The sequence below is a fragment of the Aristolochia californica genome, unplaced genomic scaffold (assembly GCF_029961685.1).
Source record: "Aristolochia californica isolate CCGP_79_NKW_82.1479 unplaced genomic scaffold, dmAriCali1.0.hap1 SCAF_6, whole genome shotgun sequence".
In the NCBI taxonomy this organism is placed as follows: Eukaryota; Viridiplantae; Streptophyta; class Magnoliopsida; order Piperales; family Aristolochiaceae; genus Aristolochia; species Aristolochia californica.
Window position 1 is genome coordinate 6106270 of NW_027182257.1, and position 17038 is coordinate 6123307.

Consider the following 17038-nt stretch of genomic DNA (forward strand, 5'->3'; position numbering starts at 1 on the left):
AGATCCATCAAGACACTGCTAGCCCTAGTATGGCAGTCGAATGAAGTGACATACGAGGAAACGTCTACACACCCAGGAAGTGGTTTGGAGCTTGCAAAATGCCATGAATTCTATCGAAACTCCAAATCATAATTTCCAAACTCTTTTTAAACGAAAGAAATCAAGATCCTACCATTGGTTGGAAAAGAGTTGTTTGGTTTTGTGCTATGAATTCCACATCTCATGAAAGAAAATAAGATTAAGGTTATAGTGCAGAGAATTGGGCATCAGTACCAACATATTGAGCTACATTGAATCTAGAATTTATTTCTCTTCTTGAGACTCTCCCTCCCTCCCCATCACCTTAAAAAAACTTATCAGACCAGCTGATTGCATCGTGATCAATTAAGAAATGAACTTTCAGGCCTCTATGACCTAACAAATGCTACAGAGTATTTTCCCAGCTACTAAAGAATTGAATTAGATGTGGGTATCATGTAATGAATCTTCCGAGTATCAAGCTCTAAAGGCCAGGAATTGATTCCAGATTGTACTTCGCAGGAGACATTGGAGCTTCAGTCTCAGCATTCTCCTCTAATTTAAGTTTCTCTGCGGCACCCAGATTCTGTAAGTAGGAGTAAGATGGGTTTGAAGAGGCCTCGGGATTGCTTATCCTGCTTGCAAGGAAGCGCCTGATCAAGCGTCTCAAGAATGGAGCCATGGTGTCAGGTTCATGTTCTAAATAATACATAATCCCTCCCATGCATAGACAGAAGAGAGCCACCTGAGATAATTAAGAGTAGGGGATAACAATAAAAAATAGTTAGCATGCATTTTCTCTCTACTCAATTCTAATGTTGAAATGATTTGGCATGTTTTCTGCAACTAACTGGAGTAAGATGATGTTAAAGCAAATGAAACGAAGCTCCATAAAAAAAAAATGATAACAAAGATTACTCGTACCTCGGCATTCTTAATATCTGGAAGGAGATGGCGATTCACTAAGATATACCACAGGGAATCTCCGGCTCGGGGAAGCACATAGAGAGCTAACTCTGCTCTCCTGCCTTTCTTTTCCAAAAGTACAGAAAGGGCAGCTATTCCACCAGCAAACCAGTACAAAAGTTTGTGATCTTTTGAAGCCACCTTTCTATGTAGACAAATTACTCCCTAGCACCAAACAGAACTATCATCACTACCACTAAAACAGCATGATTCAAAGGAAAGTAAAAAAAGAATAGAAGAGGAAGATATATGATGAGATAGCTACCTGAAAGATGCCAACAAAAGCAGATAAAAATGTTGTTGATCGAATAGCATCTAGAACAGCCGTCGAGCTGACATGAAAAGGAGACTCCAAGAACTGGATATTATCAGGTCCAAAGTAAGAGATTAATTGCCAACTGAGTGTATACAAATTTAGAAACTTATAATACCAACTATTGACCATTTAAAAAAAGAAAAAAAAATTAAGCACTATGATACCAAGGAATACGAAGATCCAAAGTTGAGGCCTAAACATGTACCCAACTGTCCAAACACTTATGAAAATTGACATATAGAAGGGGCTTGTTGCTGGTGCCTCTGGCACAATTTTCTAGGGAAACTTGATTTGCATTTTCACCGAAAAAGAATAAGAAATATACAGTTGTTTCCTTTCAATAATAGGTAAACTTATTCATGGAAGTTATCAGTGAGACAAAAAACATAACCATACGAAGCATAATTTGCAGTTCCCTAATTTCCCTGACAAATATCAATTCACCAGATCATAGTTTTTCATAAAGATTTGCTTGTGTGAGTTTAAGATGAATTCTCATAATTCTGAAAAAGAATAAAAAAGATACAGTTGTTTCCTTTTAATAATAGGAAAACTTATTTATGGAAGTTATCAATGAGACAAAAAACATAACCATACGAAGCATAATTTTCAGTTTCCTATTTTCCCTGACAAATACCAATTCACCAGATCATAGTTTTTCATAAAGATTTGTTTGTGTCAGTGTAAGATGAATTCTCATAATTCTAAAAAAGAATAAGAAAGATACAGTTGTTTCCTTTTAATAATAGGTAAACTTATTCATGGAAGTTATCAATGAGACAAAAAGTTTAACCATAAGAAGCATAATTTGCAGTTTCCTGATTTCCCTGACAAATATCAATTAACCAGATCATAGTTTTTCATAAAGATTTGTTCGAGTGAGTGTAAGATGAATTCTCATAGTTCTGAAGATGAAACCACTTAAGATAATTAGCTAATGTTTTGCCTCCTCAGGTATGAATCTCATTCTAGCGCAAGAATGCTTGCTTATTTCCAGAACACCACCTCCCTTATTAAGTACATGTTTCTCTGATAGATGCCTTTTTAGTTTTCTCAGGTCTATGCAACACATCAAAACATAAATACATTACACAAACAGCTTTAGTTTTAAGAAAAAGATGGAACTTTTAGCATTCATCGTGGAGGAGGTAAAAGAAAGTGAAAAATAAACAATGATCAGAGATTGCTTCTAAACTAAAAATAAAGTATCAGATCACTTGCAAGTCCACAAATATTTTCAATAAAAGCAAGTCTAGTATGTTCCACAATTGAGCATTGAAATAATGCATATCACACTGTGTACCTATTCAGCAAATTCAAGAGAAGTAGCATACCTTCTGTAGGTGAAGAACAACAAATGGTACAAATGTCAATGAGAAATATAATGGAAATGTTTTCCTAAAAGTTGCTGAAGCAGCACGTCCATTTTGAGCCAAACATGAGTTTGTGTCAGGATGAATTAAAGAACATGGGATAATGGAGGGATATTCCTCCAACTTTACAAAGCTGGGAGGCCTCCTCCTTTTAGATAAGAATGCCGACAAAGCAACAATGTCAACAGGAGAGCCTCTGCAGCTATCCTGGACTGCCTTGTATATTGGCTCTGCCACTGGTCCAGTCTTTTGGATAAAATCTTGATAAGCTTTAGGTAAACTCTCCGGCCGCATAACAAAGGCATACATGACCTGACACCGAGAATAATTTTGCATAAGCAAAAAAAGTAATAGCCAAGTAACAATGACAATAAAAATTTTTGTAGGCAATTCAGTTGTGGTAATAGATGGAGATCTTAAACCGTGCACTAAAGCGGACATAGTGAATCAAGTCGCTGGAAAACAATGGCAAGCATTATGTTTGTGATGAGAGATAGCGTACAACCCTTGTGCTAATGGTGGAAAATTAATGAAATCGTTGTCAAACTTATACTACAAATTTAACCAATACAGGAAAAAAGAGAAGCATAAAGAACTTTGTTTTTTATTTTTTATTTTTTTCCAAATTGCAGATGGTAAGTAACATATTGTGATTGTGGGCTTCTGGCACAGCTCATAAACTACAGAATCATGACGTGCAAAAATGATAAGTAATTGAACACTGGCAGTTCATGGATACTGAGCCAAGACATGTCAATCATCATCACAGACAGATCCTTCTTTCTTCACATTCTGGCCTTTTTTCCACATCATCTATGGAGTGGAGTTAAAGCATACAATTTAGATAAGGCCAACATCTCAATTAATACATATAGAAAGCAGAAAGCTATGCAAACATTCATCAGGGAATTCCACCTGCAAATGAAAAATAGACCAACCCTGAGATTGCAACAACAGTAGAATGCCTGGCGTGGGGCATAGTAGAATAAGATTTAGGTCACCTGACTACATGCTAAAGCAAAGAGCAAAGAATCTCCGTGTCTCCAATGGCTACCCCAAAGATGAAACTTGTTCTTTGATTTTGCAGAATTATATGCACACTGTAGAACAGAGATGTAGAACCTGTTAGAGTAGGAAACAAGATTCAATTTGCATAATCTCTAGCACTAAAAAAGGGACACTAAAACAACTAATTTAAAAACTTGCTTCAGACCTGTGCAAGTCTTGCTAAGAGATACAAGGCAAGAGTGCGCCTCCGACTTGACCCATCTACTGCTAAAATGGATAGTCCAGCGATTGAACCTGCTAGAATTCTGCTGCATCATACCCCTTAATTAAGTCATCTACATTGGATAAAGTTCATGCACCACTAATACACAAAACCATCAGCAAGCACCCAGTCTCAAACATCTAGGGAAAAAAGGAACATGACATATATAAGAAGGCAACAGCATATTGCATGCACAACTGAGCCAAAAAGATAAAAAAGTGTAGGTATAAAAAGCATCTGTATTACAAAAAGTACAATGGAAGTAGAACTTACGGATTTAAAGGAGTCTCTTTCTTCCTGAACTTCCTCAAGAAACATCTGATGGCATGATAAGATCCAGTAAATCCCCCAAAAAGCAACCCAATACGACATGCTTCTTCTCTTACGATCAAATCTTTTTCCGATACAAGTTGCTACAAAAAGAAAAAATGTTGTCAAATAACTAAAGTCAGACATTCACAAACATAAGAGAAACCCCTCTAGAAAAGATTGACGTTAATAAAATGTTTCTAATACTTTCACCAGCTGCATAAACTATGGCAAAATCAGAGAGCATTAAAAATTGGGGAGAGAAATATGAGAAGACTACTTTTCTGTAAATAAAAATGAGTGCATAAAAATTGCAATAATTTCACTTGAGCTTAAATTTTATTTGCCAAATCAGAAACTAAGAATGAAGAGACTATGTACATCGTCAACATTAGTAGGATTAGCAAATGAGCAAATCTACATTAAAATATTAGTATAGATGCCCATTTCAACCACCAAGGCACTGCTGAGTAAAATCGTCTACTAATCCCAGCAGAGACCCTGAAGCTCTGAAGAAGGCTTCTAGTCCCCCTCAAATCAACACTGCTAGCCGAGGTCTAGCATTTTTTCTTCAGGAAATACTTCTGAAAAGCTGGTGATTCTCTTGTAAGTTACTTTACAAGCTAAGTGGTTTCAATACAAGACGCCCAACCTATCATCAAAGGAATTACAGAACTGTGATTCTCAAACATAAATTGATCATTAGATAACCAAAATTACTGAACCTGGCAAATTAGCTCTTACAAATAGTTTGCATCAAGTACAAACCCAGTCAAAAAATTAAGTGCATTAAAAACAAACTCTTAAAGCTTTTTGAAAGATAGAAAATCCCCTTCAACACATAACTGCACTCAGGTCCTAGAAGCTAACAGACACTATATCCTAGCTCATGCAACCCAGGTATTCAGGACCCCCTAACTAGTTGCTAGACGTTGGACCCTGTACAATGTAGAAGGGACACAGATATGAAATGCAATATGTGGATGACTTGTAAGTCGATCTGAAAATTCTAATTACTGGCAGTGGTAACAAATGGAAAAGATTTTAGATAGAAAAGAAAAAAGGATTGAGCCTTAAATAGTATTAAGATTAAGATTTGGCACAATGGCCACAAGGAGGGTCTCTAGTCTGAGATCTTGGATTCAAGTGTCACCAGAGGCTTTGGGTGTATTGTGTGCGTATTACTATCAACATCCGGAAAATGTAAAAGATTTATATTTTATAGGTTCCCTTTACTATTGAAAACAAGGGACTAAAGACCTGCTCACCCCACGACTGAAGGAAAAAAAGGCACAACAAATTATACGTATAGACTCCACATTGCTAGGTTAAAAAGGAAACGAGGCTACCCTAAAAAATGATACCCCAATAAGCACAACAAGATATAAAAATTCAAAATTCTATTTTTGTTGAGTTCCAAACCGGTGAAACATTGAGCAATTGGAGAAATTCAAATTCCTAATCCGAAAACCGATACGAACACACACAATTTCATCCATCGATCAGAGACAAATAAAGCGAACCGAGAGGAGGAAGAGGAAACAACAATGATAAACGACAGAACATCGAGAAATAATTAGGTAGAAAATAGACCTTAAGATCGAGAAGAGAGGAGTAGGAGTGCCGCTTAGCAAGCTTGAAAGCGCGGAGTAGGATACCGATTCCCGCGCGAACTCCGTAAGAGAGAAGGAAGCTCTGGCAGAGGTTACCGATGGCATTGGCGACACAGGAATCGTCAGGATGATCGCAGGGCGGGTATTTACCGCGGGCGTGTCTCTGACGGCGCTGAAGCTCCTCGATGGCATCCCGGAGACGGCGCTCGACGGTTCCGTCGGAGACATCTCGATCAAGACGCGGAGAGGGAGGGTCGTGGGAGGAGGTAAAAGAGGGTTTGGAGAGGAAGGGCATGACGTCGAGCAAGCGAAGGTGGTTTACTCTTTCCTCTGCAATTCTGCATCTGCTGCAGAGAGGATCGGGGAGGTGCAAATTGCTGATAAATGATGTCAACCTTACTATATTTCGCGCTCAAATTTGGTGGCGACGCCGTGACGCAAAGACAAACGATTACAGGCTTCTTAAAGGTCTCGTATGTTGATTGGGCAACAGCAAAAGTTGCTGATATTAGCAATTGATCTGTGCTGACTGCTTCACTGCAAAACGGATCTTCATTAACGCACGGACGGCTGCGTAGGTTGTTCGAGTCAATCGGTTCAACTAGCAAACCTGACTGAATTGGTCGGATTTTATCCTCACTCTAGGTCTTACGAACCAGCTCTAAATTGAATCTGGTTCAACCGGCCACACTCTTTACCCCTTTATCAATTATTGTAAATGTAGTATTATGTATGTTGTTATATGATGTTTTACTGGCTTCTTCTAATGTTATAAACATGTTGTTATATTTTTTAAAAAATTTAAAAATATTATATTTTTATTACTTTTTACTATATATCGTTTATTTGCCTTGTTTACAGAGTGTTAACTGGGTAAATAAATAGAACACGAAATGCCTTAAAAGATAATCGAATGTCATAAACATGTTGTTATATTTTTTTTAATTTTTAAAATATTATTTTTTATTACTTTTTACGATGTCTTTTATTTGCCTTGTTTACCGAGTGTTAACTGGGTAAATAAATAGAACACGAAATGCCTTAAAAGATAATCGAATGTTATCAACATGTTGATATATTTTTTTTTAATTTTAAAAATATTATCTTTTTATTACTTTTTACTATATATCGTTCATTTGTCTTGTTTACCGAGTTGTAACTAGGTAAATAAATAGAACACAAAATGCCTTAAAAGATAATCGAATGTTATAAACATGTTGTTATATTTTTTTAATTTTTAAAAATATTATTTTTTTAATACTTTTTACTTTATGTCTTTTATTTGCCTTGTTTACCGAGTGTTAACTGGGTAAATAAATAGAACACAAAATGCCTTAAAAGATAATCGAATGTTATCAACATGTTGATATATATATTTTTAATTTAAAAATATTATCTTTTTATTACTTTTTATTATATATCGTTTATTTGCCTTGTTTACCGAGTTGTAACTAGGTAAATAAATAGAACACAAAATGCCTTAAAAGATAATCGAATGTTATAAACATGTTGTTATATTTTTTTAATTTTTAAAAATATTATTTTTTTAATACTTTTTACTATATGTCGTTTATTTGCCTTGTTTACCGAGTGTTGACTAGGTAAATAAATAGAACACGAAATGCCTTAAAAGAATCGAACATTATAAACATGTTGTTAATTTTTTTTAATTTTTTAAAATATTATCTTTTTATTACTTTTTACTATATATCGTTCATTTGCCTTGTTTACCTAGTGTTAACTAGGTAAATAAATAGAACACAAAATGCCTTAAAAGAATCGAATGTTCTAAACATGTTGTTAATTTTTTTTATTTTTAAAAATATTATCTTTTTATTACTTTTTACTATATATCTTTTATTTGCCTTGTGTACCAAGTGTTAACTGGGTAAATAAATAGAACACGAAATGACTTAAAAGATAATCGAAACGGTATACGGATAGCCTTATTTTATTTTATCCATATACCATTTATACCCTATTCATCATTTGGAGTGAACAACTTGTTGGGCCTCATTACTCTTAAAATAAGAATTTGACATCAGAAAATGAATATAATCACTAATATTCAAGAGGTATTGGTGCAATTTCATGAATTTTAGGCTAAGAAGTCCTAAGAGTTGGAATGGAGCAACAAAGATTGAAAATAATTTTTTTTTTCAATTTAGAACTTCAACTACTATGGATTTAAAAATAAAATATTGATAAATGTTGCTAGCTTTATTACCAAAATTAATAAAATATTTATAAAATATTTACTTACCCTTTTTAAAGTCACCATAAATTGGGTTTTTGTGTATGTTGGCACAAAAGTTTGGTAGATTGTGATGATCAAATGGAATTGAAGCTACAAGTGGATTAGATTAGTCTGCCAACTGACCTCAATTTGTATCGTAAAACTCAATGTAATATGCAAATGAATAGATTAGATTAACAAGTTTTGATTTAAAAATTTGCATGTGTCAATAAGAAAACCTTAACAAAACTATCCAATCCACAAATTAAAATGGATTTGACTTGAGCATAAGACTATTACTTGTTGAAGGTGCTACAAAGAGAATTAGACTACAATCTAACAGTATTTTAAAGGAGAAATATCTAAAAATTCCCTCTAGAAAATTTATATCCAAAATCCTTATTGATCAAATTTCGTTTCCATAAAATCCACTAAGTGTCTCAACCATCTCTTTCACCCCATTCTAATTTAATAAACTCTTTTAAACACCGCCAGATAATAAAAATAATTTAATTAACCACATTAAAACATCAAAAACCCTATTAATACAATTTTTAATCTAAAAACCCCTCATTCAGTATTTTTTACTTCCAATAAAAAATCATCCAATAGATTACTCAAATATTTAGATGAACAAAAAGGGGGGGAAAAAGAATGGACCAAAGTCTATACAAATTTAGATGTGAAAATGGTTTGCTCAAATAAACCTAGATGGAAGGGAGAATAATTTATCAAAGTTAAAGTCAATATTTCATTTAGATTGTCGACAGACTTTTCTCCAGTTCACTCCACTTTGTAAATGTGTACCTCGTAGATAGGTGACTTGTTGTAGAATTCGTGATATATAGAGATCTAATAGTGATGTATAGTGAAATAGACCAAAAAAATTGATTTATGAGGTGAATAGATGTGAAGTGAAAACTACGGAGAAACACTAGAAAAGATACCCAACAATCAAACATAGAAATATCATTTCTTCTCTAAAAATGTCTTTGGAACCTCAATTCACATAATTATCTATGTGACGAGTAGTTGCTAGTGAAAGAGGTCCCAAGTGAAGAGACAAGTACTACTAATAACTAATAATGTTAGTGAACACATGTTAAAGCCTTAGTAAAATAAAAGTACAATTAGCTTGATCAAAGGAAACAACTTAATCACTTATAGATCTTTCACTACTTCTAGTTAGGTCAGGTTTTGTGCTAAGAAAAATAATATGATACAAAATTAATTTTCTTTGACTAATTTTTACTGTAAATTATTATTAAAAACAAATCTTTTAAACCAATTTGTTGTGTTTATGCCTTGACTGATTTTTATCTCTTTAACTTACATGAGAGGAGACAGTAAGATAACACCTACACAAACACAAAGGCAACTCGATCAAATAAACAATTATTGGTTTACCCTTTTTTTTGTCTTTTGACATGAACCTTTTTTTATATGATCACAAGGCAATAATGTGTTATATTTTTATATATATCAGGTCTTATATGATACATAACCCTTCTTTATGTGCCTCTCCATTGCAACTTGTTTTATCAAAGACAAACTGTACAGATAGGAGATACAACCAACAAGTGTGGCTATTGGACGAGTTCATCTACCTAGGAGCTTAACTTAGGTCCCTTTTTTTTATTATTCGCGAACGACCCGGACTAGATCTCAGACCAGACCTGAATCAGAGACCCAAACTTGGTCAACCCAACGGACAAAAAGTGGACCGGACCAGTTCTCGGACCGGACCGGAATGAGAGACCCAAACCGGGTCAACCTAACGGTAGGAAGCGAACTGAACCAGCATTTATGGGTGATTTTATTCTGATCCTCGCCGATTTTCTTGCATCATGTCGAAAGAATCAACACCGATTATTCATGTACAATCAAAAACTCTGGTTTTACAACCATCGTCATTCTTACTGAAGTAAACTACGATGTATGGTCCCAGATCATGGAGATGCAAGTTGCAGGACGCGAGAAGCTCGAATATATTATGGGAAAACACCACTCCTACAAGAAACCGATGCCTCCTATACGAAGTGTTATACTGAAAATTAAAAAGTCAAGGGGTGGTTGCTAACCTCTATGTCACCAGATATTATGAAGCGCTATATTCGACTGTGCGCCGCACGCGAAATCTGGAATGCTCTGGCAAAAGCTTTCTATGATGGGTCAGATGAATCACAATTATTTTCATTGAATCAGAGAGCTTTCTCCACCAAACAGACTGATTGCCCTCTATTAACGTATTATGGTGGTCTTGTGGAAATTTTTCAAGAACTTGATCATCATGACAAAATTATAATGAAAAATTCTGATGATGTTATCACCTATAGAAAATCCGTTGAAAGATTGCGTGTACACATTTTTTTAAATGCATTGGATGCAGAATTCGAACAAATCCGCGGGGAAATTCTCAGAAAGGACCCGAAATTGGATCTTGAAGAAGCCTATACTTACATATGTCGTAACTTTGTTCGCATAACCACTTTAAATAGTGAAGTTGATCGTGTTGAGTCATCTGCAATGGTGGCACGTCGAGCTAAGCCTAAAATAGCTCGACCAACTGGTCCTACCAGTGATCAAAATCGCAGCTATGAGGTTAGAACAGCAAAACCAAAGCGCATTTGTACTCACTGTGGTGTGACTAGGCATACAAAGTCACGATGTTATGAACTTATTGGGTATCCAGAATGGTGGGATCCTTCCAAAATGCTTTGCAAACGGAACTCTAAACCAAATAATCATGTTTCCATTGCAGTAGCAGAACCCTCCACCTCTCACACAATTGAGGATGCATTAATTTTAATTGCTACATCTGGTAAGATTCTTAATACTTCCGCTCCTAGTAGAAATAGTGAATGGATAATTGATTCTTGTGCTACTGATCATAAGACCTTTGATAATCATCATGTTAAAATTATGAAACCATCTGAACAACATATCATATCTACAACAAATGGTACTCCCTTTCACATTATTGGAGAAAGTTCTATTACCCTCACTTAAAAATCTGAGTTTTGATTTTGTATTAGTTGTTCCAACCCTCAATCATAATTTATTATCAGTGGCTCAAATAACTCGCACTCTACATTGTATTGTGATTTTTTGGCCTAACCTTTGTGTTTTTAAGGACATTCGAACTCCGAAAGACAATTGGTTATGGTACTAGAAGGGGCAAGCTCTATTACCTTGATATGAAGCCAAAGAGTTCTTATCAATTAGCCCAAACATTCTCCGTGAAGAATAAATCTGCAGATTCTGAATTTTGGTTATGGCATACACAATTGGGTCACTCATCCTTTGGTTATTTAAAAAATTGTTTCCAAAAGTCTTTGCTAAATTATTTGTTTCAAATTTTAAGTGTGATGTATGTGAATTGGCTAAAAGTCATCGTGTTCCATTTCAAATAAGCATGAATAGAAGTCCAATACCCTTTTATGATTATCTACTTTGATGTATGGGGTCCAACAAATATAGCCTCTTAGTGATAAACGGTGGTTTGTTTCCTTTATTGATGATCACACTCGTATGACTTGGATTTGCTTATTGAAGTAAAAAAGTGAAGTTAGTTCACTGGTAAAACAATTTCATAGAATGATAGCCACTCAATATCATTCTACAATATAAACTCTCTGAAGTGACAATGGTGGAGAATTTGTTAATCAACGTTTGAAAGAATATCTAGATGATCATGGTATTACTCATCAAACTACTTATCCGTATACCCCTCAGCAAAATGGGGTTGCAAAGTGAAATAATCGCCACCTTCTTGAGGTTGTTCTTGCTTCCTTATTTGAAGCTCATATGTCGGCTAGTTACTGGGGTGAAGCCATCATAACTGCAGTTTATCTTATCAACCAAATACCCTCGAGTGCGTTACAATTTTAGGCTCCCTTGAGTGTTCTTCATGAAACCATCAGTTCACTTATTGTGTTGAATCTAATACCTAGAGTTTTTGGGTGTGTAGCCTTTGATTATCTCCATAAGCCATTGAGAAATAAATTGGAACCCTGAGCTTTCAAGTGTGTCTTTGTTGGTTATGCTCAACATCAGAAAGGCTATCGCTATTATCATCCTCCCTCTAGCAAATTGTATGTCACTCTTGGTGTGGTATTTCACAAAAATAACATGTATTATTCTACTCTTGAATCTTCAATACAGGGGGAGAACATGATTGAATTGAAGACCCTTAATCATCATTTGGACACCTTGGATACTACAAATGGTAAGTATTCAGATTATAACAATCAACATCAAAATGATACAAATCAGCATGATTCACAGGATGGAGATAGACAAGACCAGATGGAAGTGATGCAACCAGAGTCTCAACCGACATCTTCCACCCTTAATAGTGTACCAGTGGATCAATTGTTTTTTGAGTCTGAGTCCATGTCTGAGCCTCAAGTTCTGAAACTCAACTAAGAATGCTACCTCATTGAACCACAAGAGGAAAACCTAGAGTCAATTATGAAGCTCTTCTCACCTCTAAATCTCAGTATACCATGCATAATTTTGTGTCTTATCATAGACGGTCAAAGACAAATGAAGTATTTGTGAATCAATTATCTGCTATATCTATTTATAATAGTGTGAAGGAAGCCTTGAAAGATCCTAAGTGGAAAGAAGCTATGAATGAAGAAATGAGGTCCCTTAAAAGAATTCAATATGGGAAGTGGTTGACCTACCTACAGGCAAGACACCAGTCGGATGCAGGTGGGTATTTACCATTAAATATAAAGCCAATGGCACCATTGAAAGGTTCAAAGCAAAACTTGTCACCAAAAGATATACTCAAACCTACAGGATCGATTACAAGGAGACATTCGCACTAGTCGCCAAAATCAATATTGTTCGGATTCTACTATCTTTGGCTATGAATCTTGACTGACCCTTATATCAGTTTGATGTTAAAAATGTATTTTTGTACGGAGATCTCCAAGAAGAAGTATATATGGAATTACCTCCTGGATGTATTATGTAAACCAAAGGAGGCAAACAAGTATGTAAACTGAGGAAATCCTTATATGGTTTGAAGCAGTCCCTGAGGGTGTGGTTTGGAAGGTTCACCAATTTTATGAAATCTATCGGATACAAGTAAAACAACTCAGATCATACTCTCTTCCTGAAATCTAACAAGGAGGCAATCACAACTCTTATTGTGTTTGTTGATGATATGATAGTAACTGGGAATGATCCAGAAGAAAAGAAAGCATTGCAAAGTCATCTTGCTAGAGAGTTTGAAATAAAAAATATTTGGCTACTTAAAATATTTTCTTGGTATTGAAGTGTCAAGATCGAATGAAGGAATTTTTCTATCTCAACAAAAATATGTTTTGGACTTGTTGAAGGAAACTGGTATGACAACATGTAGTCCAGTCAGTACTCCCATGGAAGAAAATCTAAAACTGGGAACATATTCAAATCAAGTCCCTGCTAAAAAGGAACGTTATCAGATACTAGTAGGGAGGTTAATTTATCTTGCACAGACCAGGCCAGATTTAGCTTATGTACTAAGTGTGGTTAGTCAATTTATGCACTCTCCAAGTGAAGAACATATGAATGTCATTAACCGTATCCTGTGCTGCTTGAAATCATCTCCAGGGAAAGGAATTTTATTTAAAAAGGGAGTCGACTTGAAAATTGAAGGTTATATCGATGCCGATTGGGCTGGGTCAATAGAGGATCGACGATCTACATCTAGATACTTTACATTTGTAGGTGGAAATTTGGTCACTTGGAGAAGTAAGAAACAATAGGTGGTAGCTAGATCATCAGCTGAAGCCGAATCCAGGGGAATGGCCAAGGCAATATGTGAATTATTATAGATCAAGAATCTAAGGCAAGACCTACACATTGAGAAGACAAGTCCTATGAAATTATACTGTGATAGTAAGGCAACATGTGATATTGCCCATAACCTAGTCCAACATGAAAGAACTAAACACGTTGAAGTAGATAGGCATTTTATCTAGGACAAGCTAGAATCAAGAATCATTGAAGTCCCTCATCTTCGATCTCAAGATCAGCTTGTCGATGTATTAACCAAGGTAGTGTCTTACCGAGCTTTTATCAATTGTCTCGACAAGTTGGGCATGAGTGATATCTATGCACCAACCTGAGGGGAGTGTTGAGATTTCTTCCCGTATGAAGAAAGATATTTTTTCCTTCTATTAAAAATCTTGTAATTATGTAATCACTATACTCACTCTCAATCATTCCATAGATAGATTATTACAATCTATAAATCAGCTATTTAAACTCGTCGATGTGAATATAATACAATACAGAAATTGAAGTCTTATTCTTGAGTTTAATTGTTATAGCAATGAATTCTGACTGTTTCACATAAAACTAAGTAGCAAACAACAACCTCAACCTCAAACAATTTAACATGCCTTTTACCATTTTGTTGGTCAAGAAGTCTACATAAACACTTCAAAAATCAGAATCTATCCTTGGCGGATGCCATTACTCTATGAGAGACAGTAAGTCAATATAGTCTTTCTCTTAAGATTTCAAAGATACCACAAAAGAGAAAAATTTAGTAGGAAAAGAAAAAGGCAAATACAACTTGATTGACCAACTAGATCTCTTGCAAGTTTCTTATCACCATCTCTACTAGACAAAAAGCTTTCTCACATATAATAGCCATGGAAGCAGCTACAGATTTGTCTTGAGGCTAGATTGCCATCTCTAATTAACTGCCAGATTTGCCAACTCATTCTATGCATGGTTATAAATACACAAGAGAGCTTCTTAGACACTAGACGCACACAATGTTTTGTAGTGTTGGAAGATGGGAGGTCTGTTATTTTATACAAAATATTATATACATTATTTGCAGCAAGTTGGGAGTTCATGATGTTCTCTCACCCCCAGTTTGAGGGAGAGTGTTGGAAGATAGGGCCCAAGCCCACACGACCAAGGAAGACCCATATATCCAAGTGTGTTGGAAGATAGGCTCAAACCCATAAGACCAACGAGTACATACATCCAAGAGATATAGAAAACGGGCTCAAGGCCCACAGATCAAAGAGAAGGCTCATATGCCCACATAAAATGATGGCAGGATGGTAAATAAAGGGTCATCTCATAGAGTGGCATTGATGTAAATAGGTTAAAGTTCTAGGGTTAAAATCCTAAACTTAAGTTTAGGAGTATTATTGTAATACAATAGTTTGATTAATCTATCAATTGAGTTTTAGGGGACATGGACTCTTGAAAATCAACATGCATTAACTCTTTCTATCGGTAGCTTTCAAACTCACTGAATGTGAATAAACATCTATAGAGTTGGTGTGGTAGATACTTTGTTTGCCATTGCCACATCCATTTATCTCTAATAATTTACGAGAGAAGTGTATCAACAATTGCTTTAGCAACTAAAACCTACTTACCTACTCTATCAAATATCATTTTTTAAACTTCTTATTTTGAAAGAAAGATAACAAGCAAAGGAGCTTTTTTTTTTTACTTCAATAAACTCTAAAAGAAATACACATACATATAGAAGAACTTAGAAAACATAGGGAAAATATAGGGACCAACAAAAATCCAGGCTATGGAGATCTAAGATAGTTGGACACCATTTTGGTAGGGAATTGGAACCAAAACATCTGGATAAGGGATCGGACCATGAAAACGACGGAGGTTTTCGTCTGAGACGACTTAGAGAAGCTGAGCAACAAGCCGAGAAGACAAAGCTTGAAAAGAGATGATATGCCAGGGAGGCTCAGAAGGAAGCTCGAGGACCATGCATCGGGGAAGACTGCAGCGAAAAAAAGCTCATTTTTTTGGTTGAGGGCAAACAAAACCTTTTCGAGCAAAATGCCGCAAAGACAAAACTCGAAGCTGATGATATGTCGGGAAGATTTGCAAGGAGAGCTCGATTTTCGCAGACGGAGGCAGAGGATGCTGGAGAATGAAGCAGGGTTTTCTGCTGCAGACCGAGAGCAAGAGAAGGGGAAAAAAGAGAGGTAGAGGGTAGAGGGGAGAAGGTCGGAGACGACGTAGGAGGGAGGAAGGTGGAGGGGGAGAGCAGTGCTGCTGTGGGCCGAGAGCCAGAGGGAGATGAGAATTTTGCCGCGAGCGAGAGCGAGAGGGAGAAGGGAGTGGGAGGCCGAAGTGCCAGAGGGAGGAGGAGACATACCAACAGGGAGAAAGAGCGGGAGAGAGGAACCAGAATTACTCCCGCGTTACTTAATTCCTCACCCAATTTTTTTTCTTTCACTTCTCCCTTTCTTTTCCCTATCGATCTCCGTTGTAGAGCACGGGCGGCCGAGCCTCTCTTCTTCCTACCGTGGGAGCGCCACTTCCATCGTCGTTGCTCATTGGCCCGCCGTAGTCTCCCACTCTTGGCTTACCGTGGGAGCGCCACCTCCATCGTCGTTGCTAGTTGGCCCGCCATAGTCTCCCACTCTTGGCTTACCGTGGGAGCGCCACCTCCATCGTCGTTGATAGTTGGCCCGCCATAGTCTCCCACCTCTAAAGAAGATGACGCCCACAGTGAGGAAGACGATGGTTTAATTTTTTTTAAATTAGGAAAAATTAAATTATCGTCATAAAATAATAATTTATATTTTTATTTATAAAATAATTATTTTTAATTATTTAATATATTTATTTTATAATTACTGTATTAAATTAGTGATTTAATAGTCATAATTAAAATATTTTTAAAATAAATATTTGATAAATTATTTTGATTTAGTTATCACATTGTTATAATTAATTAAATCAATGATTTAAATTTTGTGATAATATATTATTAATTAATAATATATAAAAATATATATTATATTATTGATAAATATATATATATATATTATTATATTAAATTAGTGATTTTTAATGTTAAAATATATCTTATGTTATTAAAAAAAATATTTATTTATTATATTCGCTTATGTTATTTTTTATTTTTTATTTATT

At 35.6% G+C, this 17038-nt stretch overlaps 1 protein-coding gene across 1 annotated transcript; it reads right to left on the bottom strand.

Annotated features, from left to right (window-relative positions):
- Positions 1-216: 216 nt before the first annotated feature.
- Positions 217-6417, bottom strand: LOC137934986 (uncharacterized). The gene is made up of 8 exons (XM_068779594.1): positions 5846-6417; positions 4217-4356; positions 3887-3986; positions 3675-3773; positions 2635-2985; positions 1250-1342; positions 943-1149; positions 217-763 (listed from the first exon to the last, which is right to left on the bottom strand). Exons 1-8 carry the CDS (start codon positions 6158-6160, stop codon positions 503-505), a joined length of 1566 nt encoding a protein of 521 aa, XP_068635695.1. The 5' UTR covers positions 6161-6417; the 3' UTR covers positions 217-502.
- Positions 6418-17038: the final 10621 nt, after the last annotated feature.

Coding starts and splice junctions, on each gene's coding strand:
- LOC137934986 (XM_068779594.1), bottom strand. CDS start 6,160: ATGCCCTTCCTCTCCAAACCCTCTTTTACCTCCTCCCACGACCCTCCC. Junction 2,986..3,674: donor TTGCTTTAGCATGTAGTCAG/GTGACCTAAATC, acceptor TCTCGGTGTCAG/GTCATGTATGCCTTTGTTAT. Junction 1,343..2,634: donor TTGTTCTTCACCTACAGAAG/GTATGCTACTTC, acceptor GATAATATCCAG/TTCTTGGAGTCTCCTTTTCA.